Here is a 23,845-nt window from a genome sequence, read left to right as displayed (position 1 = left end):
ACATAATGAGCAACCTTGTTGGCCTAGTGGATACACTTGGAACGCTGGCAATATGCCATGGAGGATACAGCTAAATAAAAATAAAAACAAAACAGAACAGAACAGAACAAAACTGAGATGCTAACTGCTATCCATTCATTGTTGCATCTGGCATCACCTACAGATGGATGTGACTGCTGATTTTTATAAATAAAAGATTCCCTACTCCTGTTATATACTATGATTGACAGTGGTTTGTTCATTTGTTTTTAATAAAGACTCAGTTGAATACAGAGATGCTAGTTTTGGTCCACCAAAGAATAGTCCCCTAGAATTGCAAATCCGTAATTCTACTGTTTGCTCAGAGATAACCATATTGGGATGAGAAGATTCTAGATGCAGCAACTCTAGCAGGTAGTTACCAATTCTTAATACAAAATGCAAGTATATCTAAGCAGTTTGTATCAGTGTCCAAAGATCTATTTCAGTGGGAATAACATCCTTTGAAATTAGTTGAATTTACTTCTGAATAAAGAAACAATACGGTGGCTTCAAATCACGGACAAAAATGATAGGAAAAAAAGAGCAGAAGCACTTATCCACAGTTGCTGGGGCAACTCTCATTCAGAGCCCCTAGCGAAGCAAATGTTCCAAAATCAGCACATCGCATACTTCCAGGAACAGAGAGAAGGTGGATTACAACTCTGAATTCACACTGTCAAGCCGGCCCTAGGTAGATAGTTCCAGCGTGCAGCACAAGGCCGAAGAAAGATCCGGTTGACAGCACGGAATGGAGCACTGCATGCCGGGAATTGTAGTCCTCTTTCCGCATCGAACCATAACACTCGAAGACATTAGTGGATATTCTTAAAAAAATCTATCCTTGTTTCTTTCTTTCGCTTCTTTGGCAGAATAAATTTCAAAAAGTATTAACAACTTCCCGACCCCCTGTGATATCTGAAACGGCATCTGCAATGCCCGACACAAATAACGAACTTCTCTATCCCTTTCTCGTATGCGCATGCGCTTCTGTTCGTGTATAACTATTCGACCGATAGCAACGACCGACCTCCTGTTCCGGCGGCACGGGTTATTTCCGCGCATGCGCGTTCCCTCAGAGGATGCTGAGTTGTCCCCTGTAGGATTTAACGGCGGCTCTCCGTCTTATTTGAAACTCCTGCGGCGCTTCTCCATCCTTTCCCTTCTCGCTTTGGTGAAGGAGCGCCTCGAATCAAGGCGGAAGTGGTCTGAACAGAGGAGGGGCCCAGTGACAGGTTAGCCTTGGCAGGGTGAGCCACGCCGGTTCCCCATCTGTGGAACCAGTGCCTCGCGGGCCCGGGGCGGCTTCGAGCCGTCCCGCTTCGCCGAAGTAGCCCTGGAGGGGCGGGCCCGGGCCCTATTGGGTGAGGAGGACGCGAGCCACGGCCGTTGGGGTGAGAGGGAGAGAGCAGCAGCGTGGCGGGCGGGCGCTTTTCTGCGGGCAACGCCCGGAAGCCGATCCTCCGCTTGTCTCGGCCCGGTGGCCTCGGGGCGATTCCTTCGGCCGTCCTCGTGATAATCTCTGAAGAGGCTGCTGGGTGAGGCCTCATTCGTGGAACTCTGTCCGCAGCTTCCTTTGGTTCCGCTCTCACAGGACGGAAACACACCTCGTCCCTATTTCCGGAGGGGTTCTGAGGCAAATACAACCAAGCGTCTTGAACGCTTGAAAGAGTAACAGTTACCTCTCCTCTAAAAATACAATACAATTGAAAGAAAGCATATATCAACGCCTTAGTCAAGGAGCAAAAGAACCGCACCCCCGTCCGACCTCCCATACACCCCTGGGAACCGGGTAGCCCCAGATGCCAACTGTATTCCGTAATTCACAGCCACAGCGTGATGATGGAACACTGATGTAGCACCATGTCAACCGTGATATATGATTAGGGTCTGAATGTTTTTCCCCACTACAGAATTAAAGTGCTGCCCACCCAGTCTTTGTTACTAGTCCCTGTCCTGCCTCTGTTGTGTCTGTCTCAAGGCCTTGCACTCACCTACTTTCCTCTGAGAACATGGGCAAAGGCTAGCAGACTTTATGCACCTTGAGGCTGTCCTTGAACAGCGTCAGAATAAAGTGGGAAAACACAGCTTTAACAAACGGTACTGCTAGGGTGACTTAAGTCTCTGAGTCAATATAACAGTAAGGTCAATGGAATATGACAGAAAAAGATGCATGCTTGTGCTGTGGATAGATGCAAGCAGCGAAAAGTTCTAAATTTGTCTCCTTTGAGTTTTGTATTGATTTAGTCATAAGTTTGTTTATGTTATATATTATGCCAATTTATATAGTTTATGATTTCTATTATCCTGGTACTTCTCAATTTACCTGGTATTAAAACAAAAACCAAGCATTTTTATCTGTTTTCCTTAATATATAAATTTTGATATATAACTTTTGTTACCATAAATGCATTCCAAAATCTGGAGAAGTACAGAATGTGAACGAGGCTGTGTCCATTTTGAGTTCCAGGAAGGATGAATGTATTAAGTCAATTTGCTTAAAACTGTTGACCAAAAGAAATTTCCTAATATCTTTGCCTAATATTATGTACAGGTTTCCTTGCAATATGTAGTAAAGGGAAAAAGATAAATTTATGGCAAAGATTGAATAGGCTGAATTTATATAGAAAGGTCAAAAATATTAACTCTTTTTTCAGAAACCGTATTACAGATAACTCTTTAAATGAAAGTGGAATGTTCCCTATTCATATGCCTATAACTGAATCATCCAGCTTCTCTGTATGTTTCTAATTGTTATGTAGCTTCTCTGCATTTTTTAAAATTCATCCAGAGATAAACATGTTAAAAGCTTGGTGCTAACATTTTGTTCCAAGTTACATGTTATTACAGGTGTAGTCTAGGTGTATGAGACATTGTTGCCAAGGAACCATATTTTATAGTAAGCCCCTTTTATTATATTAATAGATATAGATATATATTTAATTCTGCATTTGATTCATGTTATTGACAGGATTCTAACTATGTCTGATAAAAGTGAATTGAAGGCAGAGTTAGAACGTAAGAAACAACGCTTGGCTCAAATAAGAGAGGAGAAAAAAAGAAAAGAAGAAGAAAGAAAGAAAAAGGAAGTAAGAATTCTTTTTTCAAATGTACCAGATAATTTGCTTACATGCTATAATTTTCCAGTAATTATTGTAATAATAGCACCTGACAAATTTTGAGTGTACTTAGAAATCTTATGTTTCAGAAATATGAACAGATCAATAACATTAATAATTTCATAGAACCATTTTTCTCCCCAGACTTTACCTATCTCAATACATGTATTTATTGTTTTGTTTTGTATCTCTGCATTACTGCTAGCAATCCAAGTATTTCAGACTAAATACAGCCAAGGCTTCATACTCATTTGTGTTTAGAAGGTATGCATTTTTGTTTCACGCTTGAGTTCTTGGGTGCCTACCATTTGATACCAGGAATTTTTTTCATTCTTGACTTGTTAAGGAGGGTCAGAACTCCTCCTCTTATCCCTGTTGTTTGATCCAGCACTTAAGATTCTCTTCTTGGAAAAAAATCCATCTTCTGTACTAAAAACAAATGCAAAGAGCTCTGCAGACTTCTTTAAAGTTTTAAATCTGTTACTGTCTGCTGTTCAGCCACACTTTTAACCAACTTGGTTAAAATGGTTAATCTGCCATTACTTGGATCTCATTACATTTTATATTTATATTTTTTGTTTTTAATATTTATTGATGAATGATATTATTTATTGTTTTATTGAATTTTAAACTGTTTTATTATGAACCGCCCAGAGTCCCCCGAATGGTGGAGATGGGCGGTGATAAAAATATGATAAATAAAGAAATGAAAAAATAAAACGTCCTAATGTATTTAATTATTTGCTATGTTAATATTCTTAGCAATATACTCAGAAGGGGTGGGGTGTCATCCTTTATCTGCATGCATTTCTCTTGTTAAGGTTTTGTTCTCTTTTGTTCTCCCTATTTGGCCAGTATTGAAGGAAACCTTATCCATTTTTCATTTCTAAGGAAGGCCTTCTTATCTTAAGTAGCTTCCATGAATGACACTTCCAAACTGACTTCATCTTGCACTTAGCAGCACATTTCCTGACCAGCAGTATTCTTCCTAGATAAGCATCTCTTATTGCTATATTGAATAATTTTCAAGGATTCTAGAGATACATGAGCCTCTTTACTTTTCCATTCAACTCTTTTTCTGATTGTTGCATTTTGAGAAGCATTAGACTTTGTTGGAAATTATACACTTTTTTTTCCATTTGGTACAACAATATTTGCTCTTAATATTTTATGTATCTGATAAAGTCAGCTTTAACGTACAAGAACCTATACCACAATAAATTGGAGGTGATCTCCTTTATGAATAATAATAATAATGGATAAAGTGTTTATGAACTAGTTTAAATTCAGATTGTTTGAAAGCAGCATGTTAAGAATTATTATTGATAATAAGGTCCTATGAGAGCTCTTTCTTGAACTAAGCAGGATAATAAAATTTGCTAAGTCAATGCAAAAGAAAAGAAAATATTTTCTAGAATGTGGACAAATTAGTAAGTTGATTTGTTAGTAAGTCTTGTTACATAATGAAAGTAATCTTTTTTTTAACAAAATCATTATAAAAACCCATGAGAATTTGCTAGGAATAATTTGTCTACTTATCATAGATCAGTAAGCTACATACAGGTGGTATGAAGCAGTTTTCTGATGGCCTGGAATATATTCTTTTTGACGATCTGTGTACAAGTATGTCCTCCCAGTTTACAGTATATCAATAAATTATTGATTGCAGCTTTACCCTCAGTTAACTTTTTATTACTGCACTAGGGACTTAGAAGCTGAGAGAAGAGCTGCATTTTTCTGCATTGGTCTTTAGGAATAGATTTTGAGAGTGTTTGTCTTGGCTTATAATTATAGGGTATAGTTTCATCCCCACTTACCTCAGTATAGCTACCATGGATGTGTGGTGTTTCAGTTTCAGTTTGGAACAGGTGTTTTGGAACATGCAGTACCTCTGTGACTCATTAAAGCAGCCACATCTGTTTCCATTCCATACACACAGTTGGAATGTCTCTGTTTTAATGAGTCACATTCAAGTGGCTGCTTATTCAGACAGGTTCTGCATTTGTATTCCCATGTGTTCAAAAACAATGCACAGCCCTAATTATTATCTTGTATCAAAAAATGGCTAGAACTAGTACAATCCTTTCTCCCTCTTTTTCTCCCAGTCTCTTCCCCTGTTTCTTTAAATACTTTTTATTAAGGATTTTAACAATACTAAAAGAAAATACAAACTAATATCAAAAAGAAAATAGAAATAAAATACAAAGTGCAAAAAGGAAAGGAAAGAAAGAACCAGTATCTTGCCCTGCATAGGATTGTTGCTGAAAGATTTGTGTTATCTGGACAGTAAGACTTTCAGTAAAATATGGTGGATTTCTTACATGTATCACCAAATAAACATTTTTGTTTTAAAAACATTTTTCTTGTATATTAAAGATGTGAAATGACATTTTCAATTTGTCATTTTAATAAAATGCATAGACTGATCAGAAGAAAGATGCCCTTCCTGTACAAGATGAGTCTGACCTTGAAAAGAAGAGACGGGAAGCAGAAGCTTTGCTTCAGAGCATGGGTTTAACACCAGATACTCCTATGGGTAAGACGTATGAAGAAAATATGTCATGTAAATGTCCTTCATGCAATTAAATGTGGCATCAGAGCATGAAACTTGAGTTACTCACTCATGCATGTACCTGATACATGTTCATTATCACTACAGTTAACTTAGGAAACTTCTCAGAACATACTCTGTCGGATCTAGAATATACTCATGTATTATTACTACTGATTTCTAATTTTTGCGCCATTTTATATTTCATCAACTAAAACTTTTAAGATTATTCCATTAAAACATAAAATCAAGACAGCAAAAGGATTGGCAGCCTGGGCCTTCCAGATGTGTTTTACTACATCTGGATAGCTTAAGATTGCTATTCCTAATTTAAATGTTGCCAAATAAATGTTTTCATTCTTCTTTTTCTAAGTAATTGATTTAAAGAAGAATGGCTGTCAGTTCATGGAATGGAAATATGATCCAGCAGAAGCTTCTACTAGAAGTTGGGAGGAAGTTGATTTTAACTGAGTCCACTTCAGTTCCTTGTACTATTGCCTACACTTGGTAGCCTCTAGAGAAGCTTTTCAAGAGATTATACTAGAAAGAAGGAAGTGGTATAAATTTACTCTTATACCATTTCCTCCAGTGGAAGCATTCTATGAATCCAATTCTGTTGATAGGACCCCTCTATCCAAACCAACATTTCTATTTTGAAAAGTTTTAAAGCCTATTTAACAAGTTTATTTTTAAAACTCTTGGAAGACCGCCCAGAGTCCCCCGGTGGGAGGAGATGGATGGGGACAAATTTAATAAATAAAAATAAAAATAAAGACTGTGTTTCCAAGGCATCTCTAGTATTTTTCTTTCTAATTTCTAAAATTGTTAACTATTTTTAAGTAAAATCTTTAACTATTGAAGTTAGTTACTGCCTATTAACACAAGGAGTTAGAACTCTGCCACAAGAGGGCATTGCAACATTGCGGGAAAGTACCTAACACCCTACAATCATATGTTGCTTCTTTTTGTTCTGTTATTCAAATGGGCCAATTTCTTAATGAAATGGTTTATTTTGGGTGCAGAAATGATTTTTTTTTCATCTGTTTTAAAATGAGTCTTAAGGTGAGTGAAGGAAATATTTTGGAAAAAGTTAGCTAGAATGATAGTCATACTTAGAAAAAAACAAAAAATAAAGCTCATTTTTTTAGCACTAGAAGCATTGGGGACCTTTTTTAAGCATTGGCTTCAAAAGTACAAATTCTGGTTGCTTTCCAAACTATTTGTCATCTGAAAAAAATAGTAAAAGGTAAATTGACTGCAGATCCAATTTCAAATGTCATTTGACAATGACATTTTTAGATTTTAGATTAGAAACATGGGGAATTTCAGTGCAAAAGGTAATATTCCCGGTCCATCTGAAATAATTCCTTTAGGTGTCTCTTCCTAGTTCCCTTTGTTCCTGCATGCGTGCAGTATGTCATCTACCCTTGGAACTTCTGTACCCCGGTGCTTATTTTCAAATGGGTTAAGATACTGTACTTGAAAGGAAGACCTCAGCCTTTACCAGAGCACCAGAAATTACTGTGCTTGATTTTTTGGATCATAATTAATTGCACCATTCTGTGCATCTTTATTTGGAAGTCAGCATTGCTTTGTTTGGTAAATTCTTATTGCTTATGAAGTTCTGCAAGGGCAAATACTTTCTGACCCCTTATATGAGATATTGTCATTATTCTCAATATTATTTTGGTTAGGTGGTTCATGTGAAGGAGCATCATTAACCACATATAGTTCCCATCTGTTCATGAGGACTCTAATTATCCTTAATGTCAGGAAATGGCAAATACTGAAATAAATAAATGTAGTTCTGCATATAGTGGTCTCTTACGGCTCTTGGAACCAGAACCATAATGCTACAGCAGGCAGCTTCATAACAAAATGGGATGTTAATAAATTAAAAGTTTATTTTTTATATCCTGCACTAATTTAAACTAATCTGTTTAATGTTTAATTTAACAAACAGTAATTGGTCAGTTTTATTAATTAAACCTTATTAAGTGCTAATTCAGCAAGATGCTTAGTTTTACTTCATTATTAATACTCCAATTTTAAATGTGTTTTTAAATTCTAAAAGCAAGACTGTCATGAAGGTAAAATAGATTATGCCATTTCAGATTTCAACTTGGTTACATTTTTCAGTATTTCTTATATGCTTAAGTAAGGACTGCCTGCAAATGTGAAACTTCCATTCAGAGTGCCATGAGCAACAGAGAAGCTTTTGAAACTGAAAAAGGTTCACATTGTTAAGTATTTTAACCATCGCAATCTAAAACATACTTCATGAAAATTACTGGGAATAGGGGAGAAGCTTAGTTTGCCCCAAGATTCCTTCAACTTACGTAGTTAAATCGCCAGTAGATGGCAGCAGTGACCAGTTAAAATATTTTATTTATTTCTAATCTAGAGTTATAAGGCCTCTAACTCAACATTGACACCAGGCAGTGTACAGATTAAAAAATAGAATACCAAAAAACAACAGAAATAAACATAGCAGTACATATGAGGAGAAAACAAACATACCCTAACCAAAACAGATACTGCACACCAAATAGACATACCTCAACCTATCCCAGAGCTTGGAGAAAAATACAGGTTTTCAGAGATCATTTAAAGGTTTGCAGAGTCAGGGCAACCCAAACCTCTGTTGGGGGGATGCTATTCCAGAGGTCAGGAGTCATGACAGAGAAGGTGTGTTTCCTAGGTCCCATCAGGTAATTGATGCAGCTCATGTAACAGAGGCAGTACATGGGCAAATTAGGGTACAGGCATAATTGCTCTCATTACTGCATTCTGGGCCAGTTGTAGCTTCCAAGTGGTCTTCAAAGGCAGATCAAGTAAAGTACATTGCAATAATTCACACATGAGATAAAACGTAAGTTGCTGTGAGAAGGGATCCCTGATCCAGAAAGGTTGCAATTGGTGTATGAGATGCATTTGAGTAAAGGCCGTCCTGGCATAGATGCCACCTACTCTTTAAACAGGATCTGTAAGTCCAGGAGGACCCCCAACTTGTGTGTCAGTTCTATATTGGGAAGTACCGCCCAATTCAGAACCAAAGATGGAAAACCTCCAGCACTGGAAGGACCATGCACCCATAGCCACTCAGGCAGGGTTGAATATAAGACTTCCCACCCCTACTCTTACTCCGACATAAAGAGAGACTCTTTAAGTTAACTGCCTCTCTTTAAAGTAATCAAATAATTAGTTGAATTAGTGTCTAATGTTGCTTGTCAGTGGGTTTTTTTTTTCCGAATTAACATTTAATGTACAATAACAAAAGAAATATGTAATATACAAAAACTTTGTTCAGCTTTTATCAATTCCATCAGTTCTATGATAAGCTTAAGCTGTTAAATATACTCCCCCCCACCCCCCGTGCTTGTATTTTAATATTCTGAGAGCATTGAGCAGTGCTGCATAGTGCAGGGCTGCAACAGGGAACAGGAATTGCCTCTTTCCCATTTTCCTTTATTGTTTTTAAAGAACTTTATTAATTTTCAAAGTACTCCCATTTTCCTATATTGAAGCATATTGTGAGTGCTACTTTGCAAAAGGACACTCTAGATCAAATCCAACATATTTAACCACAATAATGTTTAAAATATGTTTAGTATAGGAGTGATTTTCTTGAAAAATTCTGTTTTCTCTGAAATCAAAACAGCATAGAAACATGCAGAACTTTGAATGCAATCCTACTGTCTTCAGTAATTAAAGAAAAAATCATTTAGAGTTACATACTGCCACTTAACATTTAAGAAAAGGCTTTTAAAAATTAAAAGTGAGAACTAGAAAATTGAGAACGTGCTGAAAATAAATTATTTTCAGTAAATAATAAGTTTTTAAAACTCCTTTCTTCTATAGAGGGGAAAGCTTGTTTTGTAATTTGGTATTTTCCTCCATCTCTCCTCTCCCCAAAATCAGCAAAGTTAAAATCTAGTTCAAGATTATTGAACTATATCCAGAGTCGTCATTCGGATTTTATCAATCTGTAAAAGGCCCTAAGATTCAGCATCAATCGCTTCTAGAGCTAGTTGCAGAGAGGTAATTTTCATGGATTTCCCTTCAGTTAACAGCATCACATTCTGTGCTATTCTGGAAGGTTTGCCATTCCCCTGGAGCAGTTCTTCAAGATGATGTCTGGAAAGGAAAACTATCTTGTTTCCTTCTCTCTTGATTCTAATAGGACCTTCCTCAAAACGAACTTTTACCTATGGGAATTCTGCTCAACACATTGCATTTTTAATTACTTAATTTCTAAGAAAAGGTTGTTGCCATTATATTAATTGAATCTATATTTTTCCTTGCATTTTAAGTAAATTGCATCTTTTTTTAATATTATCCCAAAATGCATTTAAATGGCAAATACTGCATGAATGTCCAGCATGATATGTTAACATTGTCTTTTCCCCTTTTTTCTATTGTTCATTTTCATCCATTTTATTTATTTTTGTTTTCTTTTGTTTACCATCACTTTTCTTAATGCTTCCATGTTAAATTAATTTGGAAACATCCTAAGCTGTGCAACCTCTACGACTAGTAACAGCGGATACCTGTCTGTTTCACTATTTAGTCCCTCCTCCTATGTCTCCATCTTCGAAATCTGTGAGCACACCAAGTGAGGCTGGAAGCCAGGATTCTGGGGATGGTGCTGTTGGTTCAAGGTATGTTTTCTCAGAATGATTGTTATTATGAGGTATAAAATATTTCGTTAGGGTATTTTTTCAATAATGTAATACACATATTAAAAGGTATAGCCCAGTCCTTCATGGCATGGCATGGGATATGATCCAGTGGCTTTTTCCTCCCTCTATTCAGCAGAATTTGTTTGCTTCTTTTCCATTAAGGGCTCTAGCCAAAAACGTGTTTTGAACTGTACTAAATTCTCAGTTGAAACTCTGGAGAACTGAAAAGGAAAGTGTTTAAGTGTCTGGGTCCAGATAATGACTGGTGTGTAAAGTTTACACTGGTGTGTAAATGACTGGTGTGAAAGAAAGTCCATGTAATATGTAATTTTCTAAAGAAGCTTCCTAATTTCTCTGATTCACCTACTGATATTTCCCTAATGTTGCATCTTGGATTGACACTCATATGAATAAAATACAGCTGAAACAATTTAAAGCACTAATTTAGATTATTCCATTTCTACAGGAAAAATAAGAAATCAGATATTTACTATCAAATATTCTTTTGTAATACTGCAGTCTGTCCAAATACTCTAGTGCTTGGTTTTACTTCATGAAAAAGCTAATGCTATCTGATAATTGATAAAATTGTTATTGGCATGGGGTGAGATGGGAAAAGAGATAGAAGCTTTGCTGGTATACTAAGTGGATTTGATAATAACTTTATGACTTCTGTGGTCTTCTGTTGCTTTGTAGGTACTGATTGTGGTGGTAACTAATTGAGGGGTTTCTCCTCCTGTTCACTGCTCCTTGTCCTTTTGAGTTGTGCCATCAAATCTCTTAGGGCTATTTTAATACCCCAGGTTTCTACATCTCTACTACTGTACACGTGCTCCTTTCTTTTGAGTAGAGTCCTGTAGTATGCAAATGTAATGTTCTAAAATGATGTGGCAGTTCTGTATTTGGGTGTTGACTGATCTAACTGAAGAATCCATTTACACAGTAAAAATATTGATACTGTAAAAAAATTTGGGATGATTCAGAGGCTTGACTTTCTTGGTTTCAACTATGTACATAGAACTCAAGGTGGAACCCAGTGTTGTGGAATTGAAATTCTGCTAGCACAACCTTTTTTTTTTAATCCGTTCAGTTGTGTCCAATTCTTGGAGACTGCCTGGACAAGTCCCTGCAGTTTTCTTGGCAAGGTTTTTCTGAAGTGGTTTGCCCTTGCCTGCTTCCCAGGGCTGAGAGAGATTGACTGGCTCAAAGTCATCCATCTGGCTTTGTGCCCAAGGCAGGACTAGAACTCACGGGTCTCCCAGATTCTAACCTGATGCCTTAACCACTACACCAAACTGGCTCTCATGCTAGCACAACTAGTTACCTTCCTTCTATTCTCTCCCATATGCCTTCAAAAGCTGTCTCGGCGGGTTGAAGGATCCCTCAGAGCAAATTTGCAAGAAGTATAAAGGGAGAGAATGGCCTGCTCTTATCAGTGAAAATAGCTTCTGCTAGTGGAAGCATACCACTGGATTGTCCCACAGTCTATAGATTGAAACATAATGATTGCTACTTGATTTTTTTTGTCTCTGGTTTACTATTAAGAAACAGCTTACAATAATCTCTAGGATTTATATAACCATAGCCAATCTAACATAGTCATGTGGTCAGGAGAATCATGTGTAGGATTTGGGATGGAAAACATTAATTGTGTTTTCCATCCCCAACGATCTCCCAACAACTAATTATTTTGTAACAACTGAAATCTATGAACTTGGGATAGAATTTTGGTTTTTGCAATATATACTGTGGATGTTAAGCTCATAGGTGAGAATATGTGTATAATATGCTGAATGTTCTTCAGCAAAGGATCGTTACCTTGTCGTGGTGCTGGAGCTTGAGCACCTCAATGATGCCATGAGCTAAACCGTGAAGGGCCACCCAAGACGGGAAGGTCATGACAGAGAGGTCAGACTAAATGCGATCCCTGGGGAAGGTAATGGCAACCCACCTCAGTATTCTTGCCGTGAAAACTAAATGGATCAGTACAACCAGAGATATGTCGGTATACCATCGGAAGATGAGACCCCCAGGTCGGAAGATGGTCAAAATGCTACTGGGGAGGAACAGAGGATGAGCTCAACTAGCCCCAGACGTGATGACGCAGCTAGCTCAAAGCCGAAAGGACGGCTAGCGGCCGACGGTGCTGGTGGTGAACGGCGAATCCGATGTTCTAAGGATCAACACACCATCGGAACCTGGAATGTAAGATCTATGAGCCAGGGCAAATTGGATGTGGTTATTGGTGAGATGACAAGATTAAAGATAGACATTCTGGGCGTCAGTGAACTGAAATGGACTGGAATGGGCCACTTCACATCAAATGACCACCAGATCTACTACTGTGGACAAGAGGACCACAGAAGAAATGGAGTAGCCTTCATAATTAATAGTAAAGTGGCTAAAGCAGTGCTTGGATACAACCCAAAAAACGACAGAATTATCTCAATTCGAATTCAGGGCAAGCCATCTAACATCACAGTGATCCAAATATACGCCCCAACCACAAATGCTGAAGAAGCTGAAGTAGAGCAGTTCTATGAGGATCTGCAGCACCTACTGGACAACACGCCTAAAAGAGATGTTATTTTCATCACAGGAGACTGGAATGCTAAGGTGGGCAGTCAAATGACACCTCGAATTACAGGTAAGTATGGCCTGGGAGAACAAAACGAAGCAGGACACAGGCTGATAGAATTTTGCCAAGACAATTCACTCTGCATAACAAACACTCTCTTCCAACAACCTAAGAGACGGCTTTATACATGGACTTCACCAGATGGACAACACCGAAATCAGATTGATTACATCCTTTGCAGCCAAAGGTGGCGGACATCTGTACAGTCAGTAAAAACAAGGCCTGGAGCTGACTGTAGTTCAGATCACGAACTACTTCTTGCACAATTTAGGATCAGACTAAAGAGATTAGGGAAGACCCACAGATCAGCTAGATATGAGCTCACTAATATTCCTAAGGAATATGCAGTGGAGGTGAAGAATAGATTTAAGGGACTGGACTTAGTAGATAGGGTCCCGGAAGAACTCTGGACAGAAGTTGGCAGCATTGTTCAGGAGGCGGCAACAAAATACATCCCAAAGAAAGAGAAAACCAAGAAGGCAAAATGGCTGTCTGCTGAGACACTAGAAGTAGCCCAAGAAAGAAGGAAAGCAAAAGGCAACAGTGATAGGGGGAGATATGCCCAATTAAATGCAAAATTCCAGAGGTTAGCCAGAAGAGATAAGGAATTATTTTTAAACAAGCAATGCGCGGAAGTGGAAGAAGACAATAGAATAGGAAGGACAAGAGACCTCTTCCAGAAAATTAGAAACATTGGAGGTAAATTCCAGGCCAAAATGGGTATGATCAAAAACAAAGATGGCAAGGACCTAACAGAAGAAGAAGAGATCAAGAAAAGGTGGCAAGAATATACAGAAAACCTGTATAGGAAGGATAACAATATCGGGGATAGCTTTGACAGTGTGGTCGGTGAGCTAGAGCCAGACATCCTGAAGAGTGAGGTTGAGTGGGCCTTAAGAAGCATTGCTAATAACAAGGCAACAGGAGACGACGGCATCCCAGCTGAACTGTTCAAAATCTTGCAAGATGATGCTGTCAAGGTAATGCATGCTATATGCCAGCAAATTTGGAAAACACAAGAATGGCCATCAGACTGGAAAAAATCAACTTATATCCCCATACCAAAAAAGGGAAACACTAAAGAATGTTCAAACTATCGAACAGTGGCACTCATTTCACATGCCAGTAAGGTAATGCTCAAGATCCTGCAAGGTAGACTTCAGCAGTTCATGGAGCGAGAATTGCCAGATGTACAAGCTGGGTTTAGAAAAGGCAGAGGAACTAGAGACCAAATTGCCAATATCCGCTGGATAATGGAAAAAGCCAGGGAGTTTCAGAAAAACATCTATTTCTGTTTTATTGACTATTCTAAAGCCTTTGACTATGTGGACCATAACAAATTGTGGCAAGTTCTTAGTGGTATGGGGATACCAAGTCATCTTGTATGCCTCCTGAAGAATCTGTATAACGACCAAGTAGCAACAGTAAGAACAGACCACGGAACAACAGACTGGTTTAAGATTGGGAAAGGAGTACGGCAGGGCTGTATACTCTCACCCTACCTATTCAACTTGTATGCAGAACACATCATGCGACAAGCTGGCCTTGAGGAATCCAAGGCTGGAGTTAAAATCTCTGGAAGAAACATTAACAATCTCAGATATGCAGATGATACCACTTTGATGGCTGAAAGCAAAGAGGAACTGAGGAGCCTTATGATGAAGGTGAAAGAAGAAAGTGCAAAAGCTGGTTTGCAGCTAAACCTCAAAAAAACCAAGATTATGGCAACCAGCTTGATTGATAACTGGCAAATAGAGGGAGAAAATGTAGAAGCAGTGAAAGACTTTGTATTCCTAGGTGCAAAGATTACTGCAGATGCTGACTGCAGTCAGGAAATCAGAAGACGCTTAATCCTTGGAAGAAGAGCAATGACAAATCTCGATAAAATAGTTAAGAGCAGAGACATCACACTGACAACAAAGGCCCGCATAGTTAAAGCAATGGTGTTCCCTGTAGTAAAATATGGCTGCGAGAGCTGGACCATAAGGAAGGCTGAGCGAAGGAAGATCGATGCTTTTGAACTGTGGTGTTGGAGGAAAATTCTGAGAGTGCCTTGGACTGCAAGAAGATCCAACCAGTCCATCCTCCAGGAAATAAAGCCAGACTGCTCACTTGAGGGAATGATATTAAAGGCAAAACTGAAATACTTTGGCCACATAATGAGAAGACAGGACACCCTGGAGAAGATGCTGATGCTAGGGAGAGTGGAAGGCAAAAGGAAAAGGGGCCGACCAAGGGCAAGATGGATGGATGATATTCTAGAGGTGACGGACTCGTCCCTGGGGGAGCTGGGGGTGTTGACGACCGACAGGAAGCTCTGGCGTGGGCTGGTCCATGGAGTCACGAAGAGTCGGAAGCGACTAAACAAATAAACAACAACAAACAACAATGCTGAATGTTTATGATAAATTAAAACTAGTATTAACTTGGCACAAGGGGAGATACAAGAGAGCCAGTTTGGTCTAGTTAAGGCACTGTAATGATTGCCCAGCCCCAAATACTCAGACTCACAAGAGGCTGCTAAATGAGATCTGATTTATTAAGGAACTTAGGACAAATACAGAGAAAGCTGAGAATGAGCAAAAGCGCGCCAAATACAAACTTAAAACCCTCGGTGCGAACGTATCCCGCCTCCCTGGCAACAGCCCCGCCCGTCCCAGGTGCTAGCAATCGTCAGACCTGCTAGCCTGGGAAAGTAACCTTGAACATAGCAGATAAAGCAAACACATTCCAAAGCACAGCCAAGAGATAACTACTCCCATCCTCCCGTGAAAGATGAAACACGTATCCAGCTAATGACATGCGAAACGTTACAATGTATCAAAGACATTGAAACGGCGAACATGACAGGCACTGGATTAAGAGTGGGGAAACCTGAGCTTTGAGCCTACCTTAGGTATGGAAGCCAGCCAGGTGACTTTGGGCCTAGGAAGAAGGCAGTGGCAAACCACTTTGAAAAATGTTGCCAAGAAAGTTGGATGGACTTGTCCATGTAGATGTCAAAAGCCAAGATTTTCTTGAAAACAGGAAAAAAAGTGGGTAGGGAGATACAGAAACACCTCTGTGTACCAGCATTATAAGTCCTGGACCATGTGGAAGGAATCTGTGTTTAGTATCCTTTTATATACTGTAATCTGGTTTTCTTATATTAAAGAAAATATAAATGTAATCTGGTGGTGTTACTTTGTCTTCCCTGTCACAGGAGTAATGTCAACAGGAAGTATTCATTGTAAGTTTCATCTGATAAATGGTATACACTATAGATTCAAATGCTGTAGCAAGTACAGTTCTGAAGATAGTATCTGTTCTTAGCATTTTGGTATAAATTGGAAAAAAGAGCTTATAGATTTTTTTTTAACTACCTTACTTATCTTTGCTCAGATATGCTGAACAGTGCCCAAGAATTGACCAGAAATGAATTTTTTGCTGAATTTCTTAGGTATAGTAGTAACAATCTTATTAAATTTAGCATATATAGATGTAGAAAATTGTCTAAAAAGTCCACCATAATCTGGCATCTGGAACCAAGTTAAGTGTATAAAATATGAATGAAATGATTAAAAGGAAGTTGAAGAAAAGAAATTGCAAGATCAGCTTTTTAAAGAATCTTGTGGATTATATAAGGCTACCATATAGGGCCCAGCATGGCCTTATAGCCATTCCTAAAGGCCATACTTCTAAAGTCTTCTTAAAAGTGTCCAATTAACGAAACTAAACAAGCATAAAACTAAAGAAGCATAAATTATATTTTGATACAAAATTTTAAGGCAAATACATAATCTGAAAGAATATTGTTAAATATAAAGATAACAAAAAGATATTTAATTATTTTACCAATAGCAAGAAATCAGAGAGGTGGCAGAAGCATTAGACACCAATATGAGTAACAAAAGATTATAAAGAAATTACCTATACAGCTGCAAAATTATAAAAAATGTATTATTTTTCTTATCTTTCGTTGCATAAGATGTTATGAAAATCACCAAATGGATGTTCACATATGAATTTTAAACTGCCCTTGGGAAGTTTTCAGCTGACTCAGCACGCTTTCTTGTCGCTGATATGCTTGGTTTGTTAAATCTGAGCTGATCTTTGCAGTTAACGTGGTTGCTGTCAACAGTTTTTAAAATATGCTCACCGTAGAAGATAGAATTTATTATGGTCACAGAACAGAATTCAAAATAAAACACGTTAAACACAAAACAGGATAAGAATGTTGCATAAATGATGCTGTATTCAGCAAAATATATTAGCGTTAACTTTCCTCCTGATTTTAAAACTGAAGTGATGGGTGGAATCATCCAGGTCATTGTGTGGAAAATAAAGAGTTGTTGGGCAATAGACTGGTGCAGGCTTGTATCCTGAAGCTCAACACTGCCCAGTAGTTGCTGGGCAACTACATGCTAAAGTTTACCTCAAAGCCTTAGACACGTAGATCAACTTGGCAGTGCCTCCCCCATCCCCCTGTGGCAGCCCCGCGCTGCTTACCTGGGATTCCTGCTGCTTCCCATTTAAGGACCCACATGTCTTGGGACTACCGCAGCAGCCTGGACTGTCTGGATTGCCATACCTAAGCAATGCAGTCCCGTGACATCACCCTTTACGACTGTATTGTTTAGCAATGGCAGTCCTGGTCCCAGTCATGCCTTTATAACTTGGGGACTACCTGTACAGTTTTGGGGGTGGCCAGCCGGAAATTACACATACCTGACTCCTTGCCATCCTCCATTAAGAAGGTCCAGGTTTGCTTCATGATTTTTCAGCGTAGCAAGTTATAGTGGTAAATAGCAATAAATCGAGTGCAATTGTAGAATACTTGGGACTAATCTAATTGCTCACCAGCCTCTCTTTGTTCTATAGCAGTAGGTTTTTTGCAACCGTTTCACCCGCAATATTTTATCCAGCAGAGAGATTCAAGCCTGATGATTCAACCTTTTAGTAGAATGCTACTGAAAATGGGTAGCCTGCTATGATTTATTTGCTAATTGTACATTTATATAACTATTCTCTTTTATAAATCAGTATAATTCATCATACTGTTTCAAGGGTAATGTTTCTGTCATATAGTTTCTATGAACTTGTTTTGTAAAGTTCATTTGGCTGCTGATAAATTTACAATGATTTCACTTGATGATACTGCTTGGGCTCTCAGGCTACAATATGTCCTCCCAATTCATACTGAAATTCATAAAAAAGAGTCCAGAATGTTTCCTAAACAAGTCAGCTTAGAGATTGACCTCTTTGGGCCCCCGGAAGGCACAGTAATGTAATTCCTTCTGAAGAAAGCACAAATAGTTCCAAATCTGTTGGAACTTTTTAAGATCAAAGAAATCACAGAGTACTGGTAGTCACCTCTTTGGTTTTTCCAATATAGGTGAATTTACTGAATTTTTTCCCAGAACGCACAGAGAAGGTTGAATAAATAAATAAATGTTTTCCTACTTTGCTACTCAGTGTGGCTAACAAAAATAATTAAAAACAAGTTTAAAAATATAATAAAATTAAAAATAAAACCAAGATTAGACAACATAGTGTATATACTGAAGATTTAAAAAAAACCAGTAGAAATTAAGTCTTTACATAACACTTGAAAACAGAGAGTAGGGGCTAGGTGAGCCTATCCAGAGAGGTATATTGTAAGCAATTTTTGGAAAAACCTTCTTGGTTAGTAGCAGTTGTTTCTTAAATAGCCTTAAAAGTTAACCTAGAGAGCCATTTTCTGTATGAACCTGCCTGAGCCCTTAGAGTTGGGTCTGCTCTTTCAGGGCCGCAACTGGGGGGGGGGGGGGCAACTGGGGCATGTGCCCCGGGTGCCACGCCGGTGGGGTGCCAAAATGAGTGCTGGGGGGGCGCCAAAATGGGTGCGGAATCCATGTTTGCCCCGGGTGACACAGACCCTAGTTGCGGCCCTGTGCTCTTTATCCATTGAAAGTATAACAGGCTATTTTTAGTAGTTTCTCCAAAAACTTGAAATGTCATCTATGGGATACCTATTTGGCTACTTTCCTCCCTACTTTTAAGGAGGCTTTGAAGATCTAATTTTTTAAACATCTTTTTCTCCATTTTAATGCTTAAAGTTTGTTACAGTGTTATTCAGCTACTGTGTATTTACAGTAGCGTTTTGTTGGTTGTTTGCTTTTTGTGTACCGCTTTATTATGATCTATGTTTTAAAAGGATGTAAATGAAATTTATTGCATTTAAATTTTCATATGAAAGATTTGGCATAATGGAAAATAGCAAAATGTAAACCAGTTGTACTGAAAATACAGGAGTCTCTGAAATTATTTTCAAGTTGCGCAAAACCAATTTCATTATTTATAATACGGCAGAAAATTTGTGTATTCAGTATGTAAAGTTGGCCTTTTTGTATACATTAGGATGAAATGGAGTTAAAGAGTTAGCTGAAGGTGGGGCAGAAAGCTAAAAAACTGGGAGAGAGAGAGATGTAAGAGAGAGGCAGAATAAAAAAGGAAAAAGAAAGGAAGAGAATTTAATTAGCATATATAAAAGAGACACTAGTTGCCTTTGAGACAAAGAAAACTGTTCTGTGCCTGAAATTGTTTATATATGTTCAAAAAATTTATATCTTGTATTATCTATTCATATGATGTTATAGTTAAACAGAGTTAGAATTATTTATAAACAACTGTTCCTCTGAATAAAGAGAGACAGAATGTAATAATTCTACCTGACATTGAAGATACCACTCTTCAAGGAAAAAGGCTGATAAAAAAAGAAGATAACATTAATATAAACACTTGTATCATTTTGGGAGGGTGGCAACATGATTATATTCCCACAAATAAATTTAGCAGAAATTATGCCACTTCTGACTGTATGAACCTGGTTTTGCAGACTATGAAAGCAATATACATAAAATAACTAGTCATTAAAATGTATGTGCATGTTTAAATAATAAAATACATAAAGTATATTTTCTTTTGCATTTTTATTGCAGTATGTTGCATTGTATGTTTATTATATAAACTTAATGGCTTCTGTATCGTGCTCTAAGATTACTTTCCGATTCATTAGCATTTAAGCATATGTAGAATAAGTTTATTAAGCTTGCTGTTTTCTGTGACATTGGATGTCTTGGGTTGGCTTTAAATTAAATGACATAAGCCCAAGGCTGTGCTTAACCCGTAATTATAGCAGTGTCATGTCTTGGAAACACTAGCAGTAGTATATCCCAGTGGAAAAGCAATTTTTCCGTACCCAAAGGTTTACGTGTTGACTCATTGCCTTTACCAATATGACAATTTCCTGAACATATTTAATGCTTGGGGCAAAATTACAATATGTTAACAAAGTGGATCAGATGGCACTACTAAATCTGTGTAGCTATTTTATCAATATGTTACATTTCTTTGCATGTTTGTGAGATTATACATCTTTTCAACAATTTAATGTACTTATTAATGCTGTCAATTGCACCTAATTAAAGAAATCTTTGTTGGTTAATCTTATAACATTTCCATATATTTCCATATGACTAAAATTGAAGTCTGGTATCTGTGAATCACAGATTTTATAATTAAATAGTTAAGCTGAGAAGCACTTTTAAAAATGTAGCATATTTAGCTGTGAAAAGGTTTTGCTATGAACTAATTGATTGATATAATATTGCAATTATATTTAGGGGTACCAAATGTAGACTGCAAAAATCTAGACAGCCACTAGACAGCAGCAAAGAGATACAGAAAACACACGTTTTTCATATTTTGGCAGCCCATATATGGTATTGCTAGCAATACTAATTGTATGTTTGTATTTTAATTGTATTTTAATTTATATTTATATTTACACACACACACACACACTCTGCATGTTTTCCCGTAGCACTGAATGTCGCTTGATTTTCACTAATTGACCCTTTAGCATTTCTTTGTTTTTGAAACCATGATAGGAGTGTAACAGTAGCCTTAACATTTCATAGACTGTATGTGCTTCACTAATCTCTGGCCTTTTTTGCTAACGCTGCATGGTTGTTCTTCAACCTGTGTCTCAGGACGCTGCATTGGGATACTGATCCATCTGTTCTACAGCTCCACTCTGATTCCGATCTGGGGTACAGCAGAGTTTTTTTTATCTTCTATCTTTGTGTAGCAATTGTTTATATATGTTCAAAGTAAGATTCTTAAAAATAACATGTGAAACCATTTTTCCTGTGATTACTTAAGATGTTAAACGATAATATAGTGTTGAGTTTGTTGATCAGCAGCTTTTACAATAAATTCCCAAACATTATAAAACTAGATAATATGTGTTTGGGAAAACCGACTAACATAATTGAAAAAATTATAAGTACAAATTAAGTTGCACTTCTGGATTGTCACTTCTGAATTCACATTCAGCATTTTAATGTAATTTTAGTAGCTTACTAACCTACTAAATGTTTCTTCCTAGATTTTAAAAAATAATTTACTACTTTTTGATATTTGTGACAAGGTATTAATCTGCAAATAGCTTGCCTGTTCGCACACCTTTAATACAGGAATTAAATTGGCCTGTCATATAGCAGTAGAGAGTCCATATGAATTGCACTGGGAAGAGTATAATATAAATATGAAACTTTATTACAGTGTGTGGAATAGAACAGGACTAATAGGAGTTGGGTTTTTCTATCTTACTACATTTTTGAGAACCATAGGTACATTATGGCCAAAATATATTATGCATATATTCAGATGCTTAATGGGAATAATCTTGTAATGTATTATGCCTGTGCAGTGCTTTGGATTCAGTTTTGAAGAGGTGCTTTTCAGGAGTGCAAACATGGCATTTATCTGCAGCTCCTTAAAGAAGCCTGGTCTGTGTCCAGGACTGCAGGGCTATAGCAGAAACCTCCCCTCAGTAGCTACACGATTCTTTGCATTCCAAAGCACCTCTTTCAAATCAGATCTGAACATCTCTATCATGAGTGTATCCTCAAGATCAAGTAGTTCTTCAGGCATCTCATGCATCTTTAATTGCAAAAGTCATTGCACAATGGTATCTTAATTATAATTGATTTCAACATGATAACATACTTCATAATTGTAGTTGCATTGAGTTTGCACGTAAAGCACATGTTTTATACTGGATTGGATCTAGAATTGCACATTATTATTAGCATTAGCATTTCTGTATGGCAAAATAATAGAGGAAAATAATCAAGTCTAAAAAAAACCCCAGTTCTTCTGTAGTTCACTTGATGTTTTGGAATTCTCTGGAGGATTTTTGTGAGCCTGGAGCTGCACACGGGGTGTGGTGAAAATATTCTTGCCCCTTAAGCCTGCAGGATCATCCTGTTCATGAATCTCTGTTGTGCAACATTCTGGATTGAATCCATTTTATTTACTTTTGATAGCAAATTATCCAAAGTCCACTAATATTTATGCCACCTGAAACAGTATAAAAAATTGTGGTCAGTTTTAGTTTAGTTCTATTAATTTTGTGTCAAATTTTCACTTAAAATTGCTCCATATAAGGTAAATACTTGGGGCAGGGGGCTAAACACACAGCTTATAATGTTCTGCTTCATTTTCTTCAGACGTGGACCTATTAAGCTTGCAATGTCCAAAATTACTCAAGTTGACTTTCCTCCTCGAGAAATGGTCACATATACGAAGGAGACCCAAACTCCAGTTATGACTCAGCCTAAGGAAGGTGAATATAAATTTCACTCTTACTGTTTCTTTATTTTATAAAATCACCTTTATATGACAGGTAGGTGTCATAAACCACAAGACAAGAAATAAACTCAATAATTTCACTGTGGAAAATAAATTTAAAAATTGCAGAAAGGAAAATTCTGCGAAGAAATTTGAATTATGATAGAATTCTGGCTTAGTCCTTAGATGCTCTTATCTTCATTTGATATTTTAATAAAGTATCATATACAGGTCATTTTCTTTTAGAAGAATAAGGCTTTGTAGGGTTTCTTTAACATAAACAGTAGCACCAGTTAGAGTCACAAAGGCAAAGAAGGCATATTCATAGAGCAGTGAGAGGCCATGCACAATTACAGCTTTAAAAAAGTTTTGTTAACAGCATCTCTGACACATGCCAAGTGGCTTTCTTTTCTGGCACTGGAAAGAGCTGTAGCAAAAAACAAAAACAAAAAACCCTGCAGCTGTGTCCCAAGAGTGGTATCCAGGGTTCCTCCTTCACTGAAGCCTAGAGTTCCCTATATGCTAAAAACTTGTTCTAGAAGGCTGGGGAATTGTCTAGAAGAAACTGGGTGGGTATGGGAGTAAGGTGCAGGTATAATTGCCTCTCATCATTCTTTCTAGTGTGTATGCATAACAGTGTTTGGTTGTTGTGAGGAAGAACAGATTAAAAGTCATTTGTTCTGTATTTTTAGTATATAATGCAAAGGACAAAACACACTAGTTAATCTAATATATTTGATGCCCTTTTTTACATCAAAGAATGTTCAGGGCAGCATACAGTTAAGAGATGTGTATATAAGCTTCCAATATTAAAATTGTTTGGTTAAACTATCTGTATGAAATGTTGAATAATTTATGGTTACTGGAAATAGAAAGCTATACGTTCTTTAAAATGTAAAAAATTGTGAAAGGAATCGTTCTTGATGAAAGTTCACAAATTGTAGAGGTGTTTAGGTATTTCAGTAATTATTCTTTAGTCTTTGGCCACTTGGAAGGAGTAATACTATCCTTTAAATCAGTGTGTTCATCAGTTTAACATTATAAAATCAAAACACAGCATATTTAAATATTAATACAACTTGTATAATAAAGAATATAATGCCACTGCAATCATTGTGTAAAGCTCTTTGCCCCTTTCAGGGTTACATTTCAAAGATGAAAGTAATACACAGTATCAGTG

The 23,845-nt window shown here is 37.4% G+C and overlaps 1 protein-coding gene across 6 annotated transcripts in view; it reads left to right on the top strand.

Moving 5' to 3' along the window:
* The first annotated feature begins 1,120 nt into the window (after positions 1-1,120).
* The window catches only part of DYNC1I2 (dynein cytoplasmic 1 intermediate chain 2), a 39,851-nt gene continuing 17,126 nt past the window's right edge, over positions 1,121-23,845 (top strand). Inside the window, exons 1-6 of one of the 6 annotated variants that reach the window (XM_063318184.1) lie at positions 1,121-1,253; positions 2,990-3,107; positions 5,559-5,673; positions 10,205-10,349; positions 21,021-21,080; positions 22,545-22,660. In XM_063318184.1, the coding sequence (XP_063174254.1) occupies positions 3,000-3,107; positions 5,559-5,673; positions 10,205-10,349; positions 21,021-21,080; positions 22,545-22,660 (544 nt within the window). In that variant the 5' untranslated portion in view covers positions 1,121-1,253; positions 2,990-2,999. Of the gene's footprint in view, positions 1,269-1,357; positions 1,383-2,989; positions 3,108-5,558; positions 5,674-10,204; positions 10,350-21,020; positions 21,081-22,544; positions 22,661-23,845 lie in introns of those variants that run through there. The other 5 variants (XM_063318185.1, XM_063318187.1, XM_063318186.1 and 2 more) reach the window with 5 other exon arrangements.

Source organism: Candoia aspera, chromosome 1, assembly GCF_035149785.1.
Source record: "Candoia aspera isolate rCanAsp1 chromosome 1, rCanAsp1.hap2, whole genome shotgun sequence".
In the NCBI taxonomy this organism is placed as follows: Eukaryota; Metazoa; Chordata; class Lepidosauria; order Squamata; family Boidae; genus Candoia; species Candoia aspera.
This window is presented reverse-complemented; position numbering and strand designations above follow the sequence as displayed.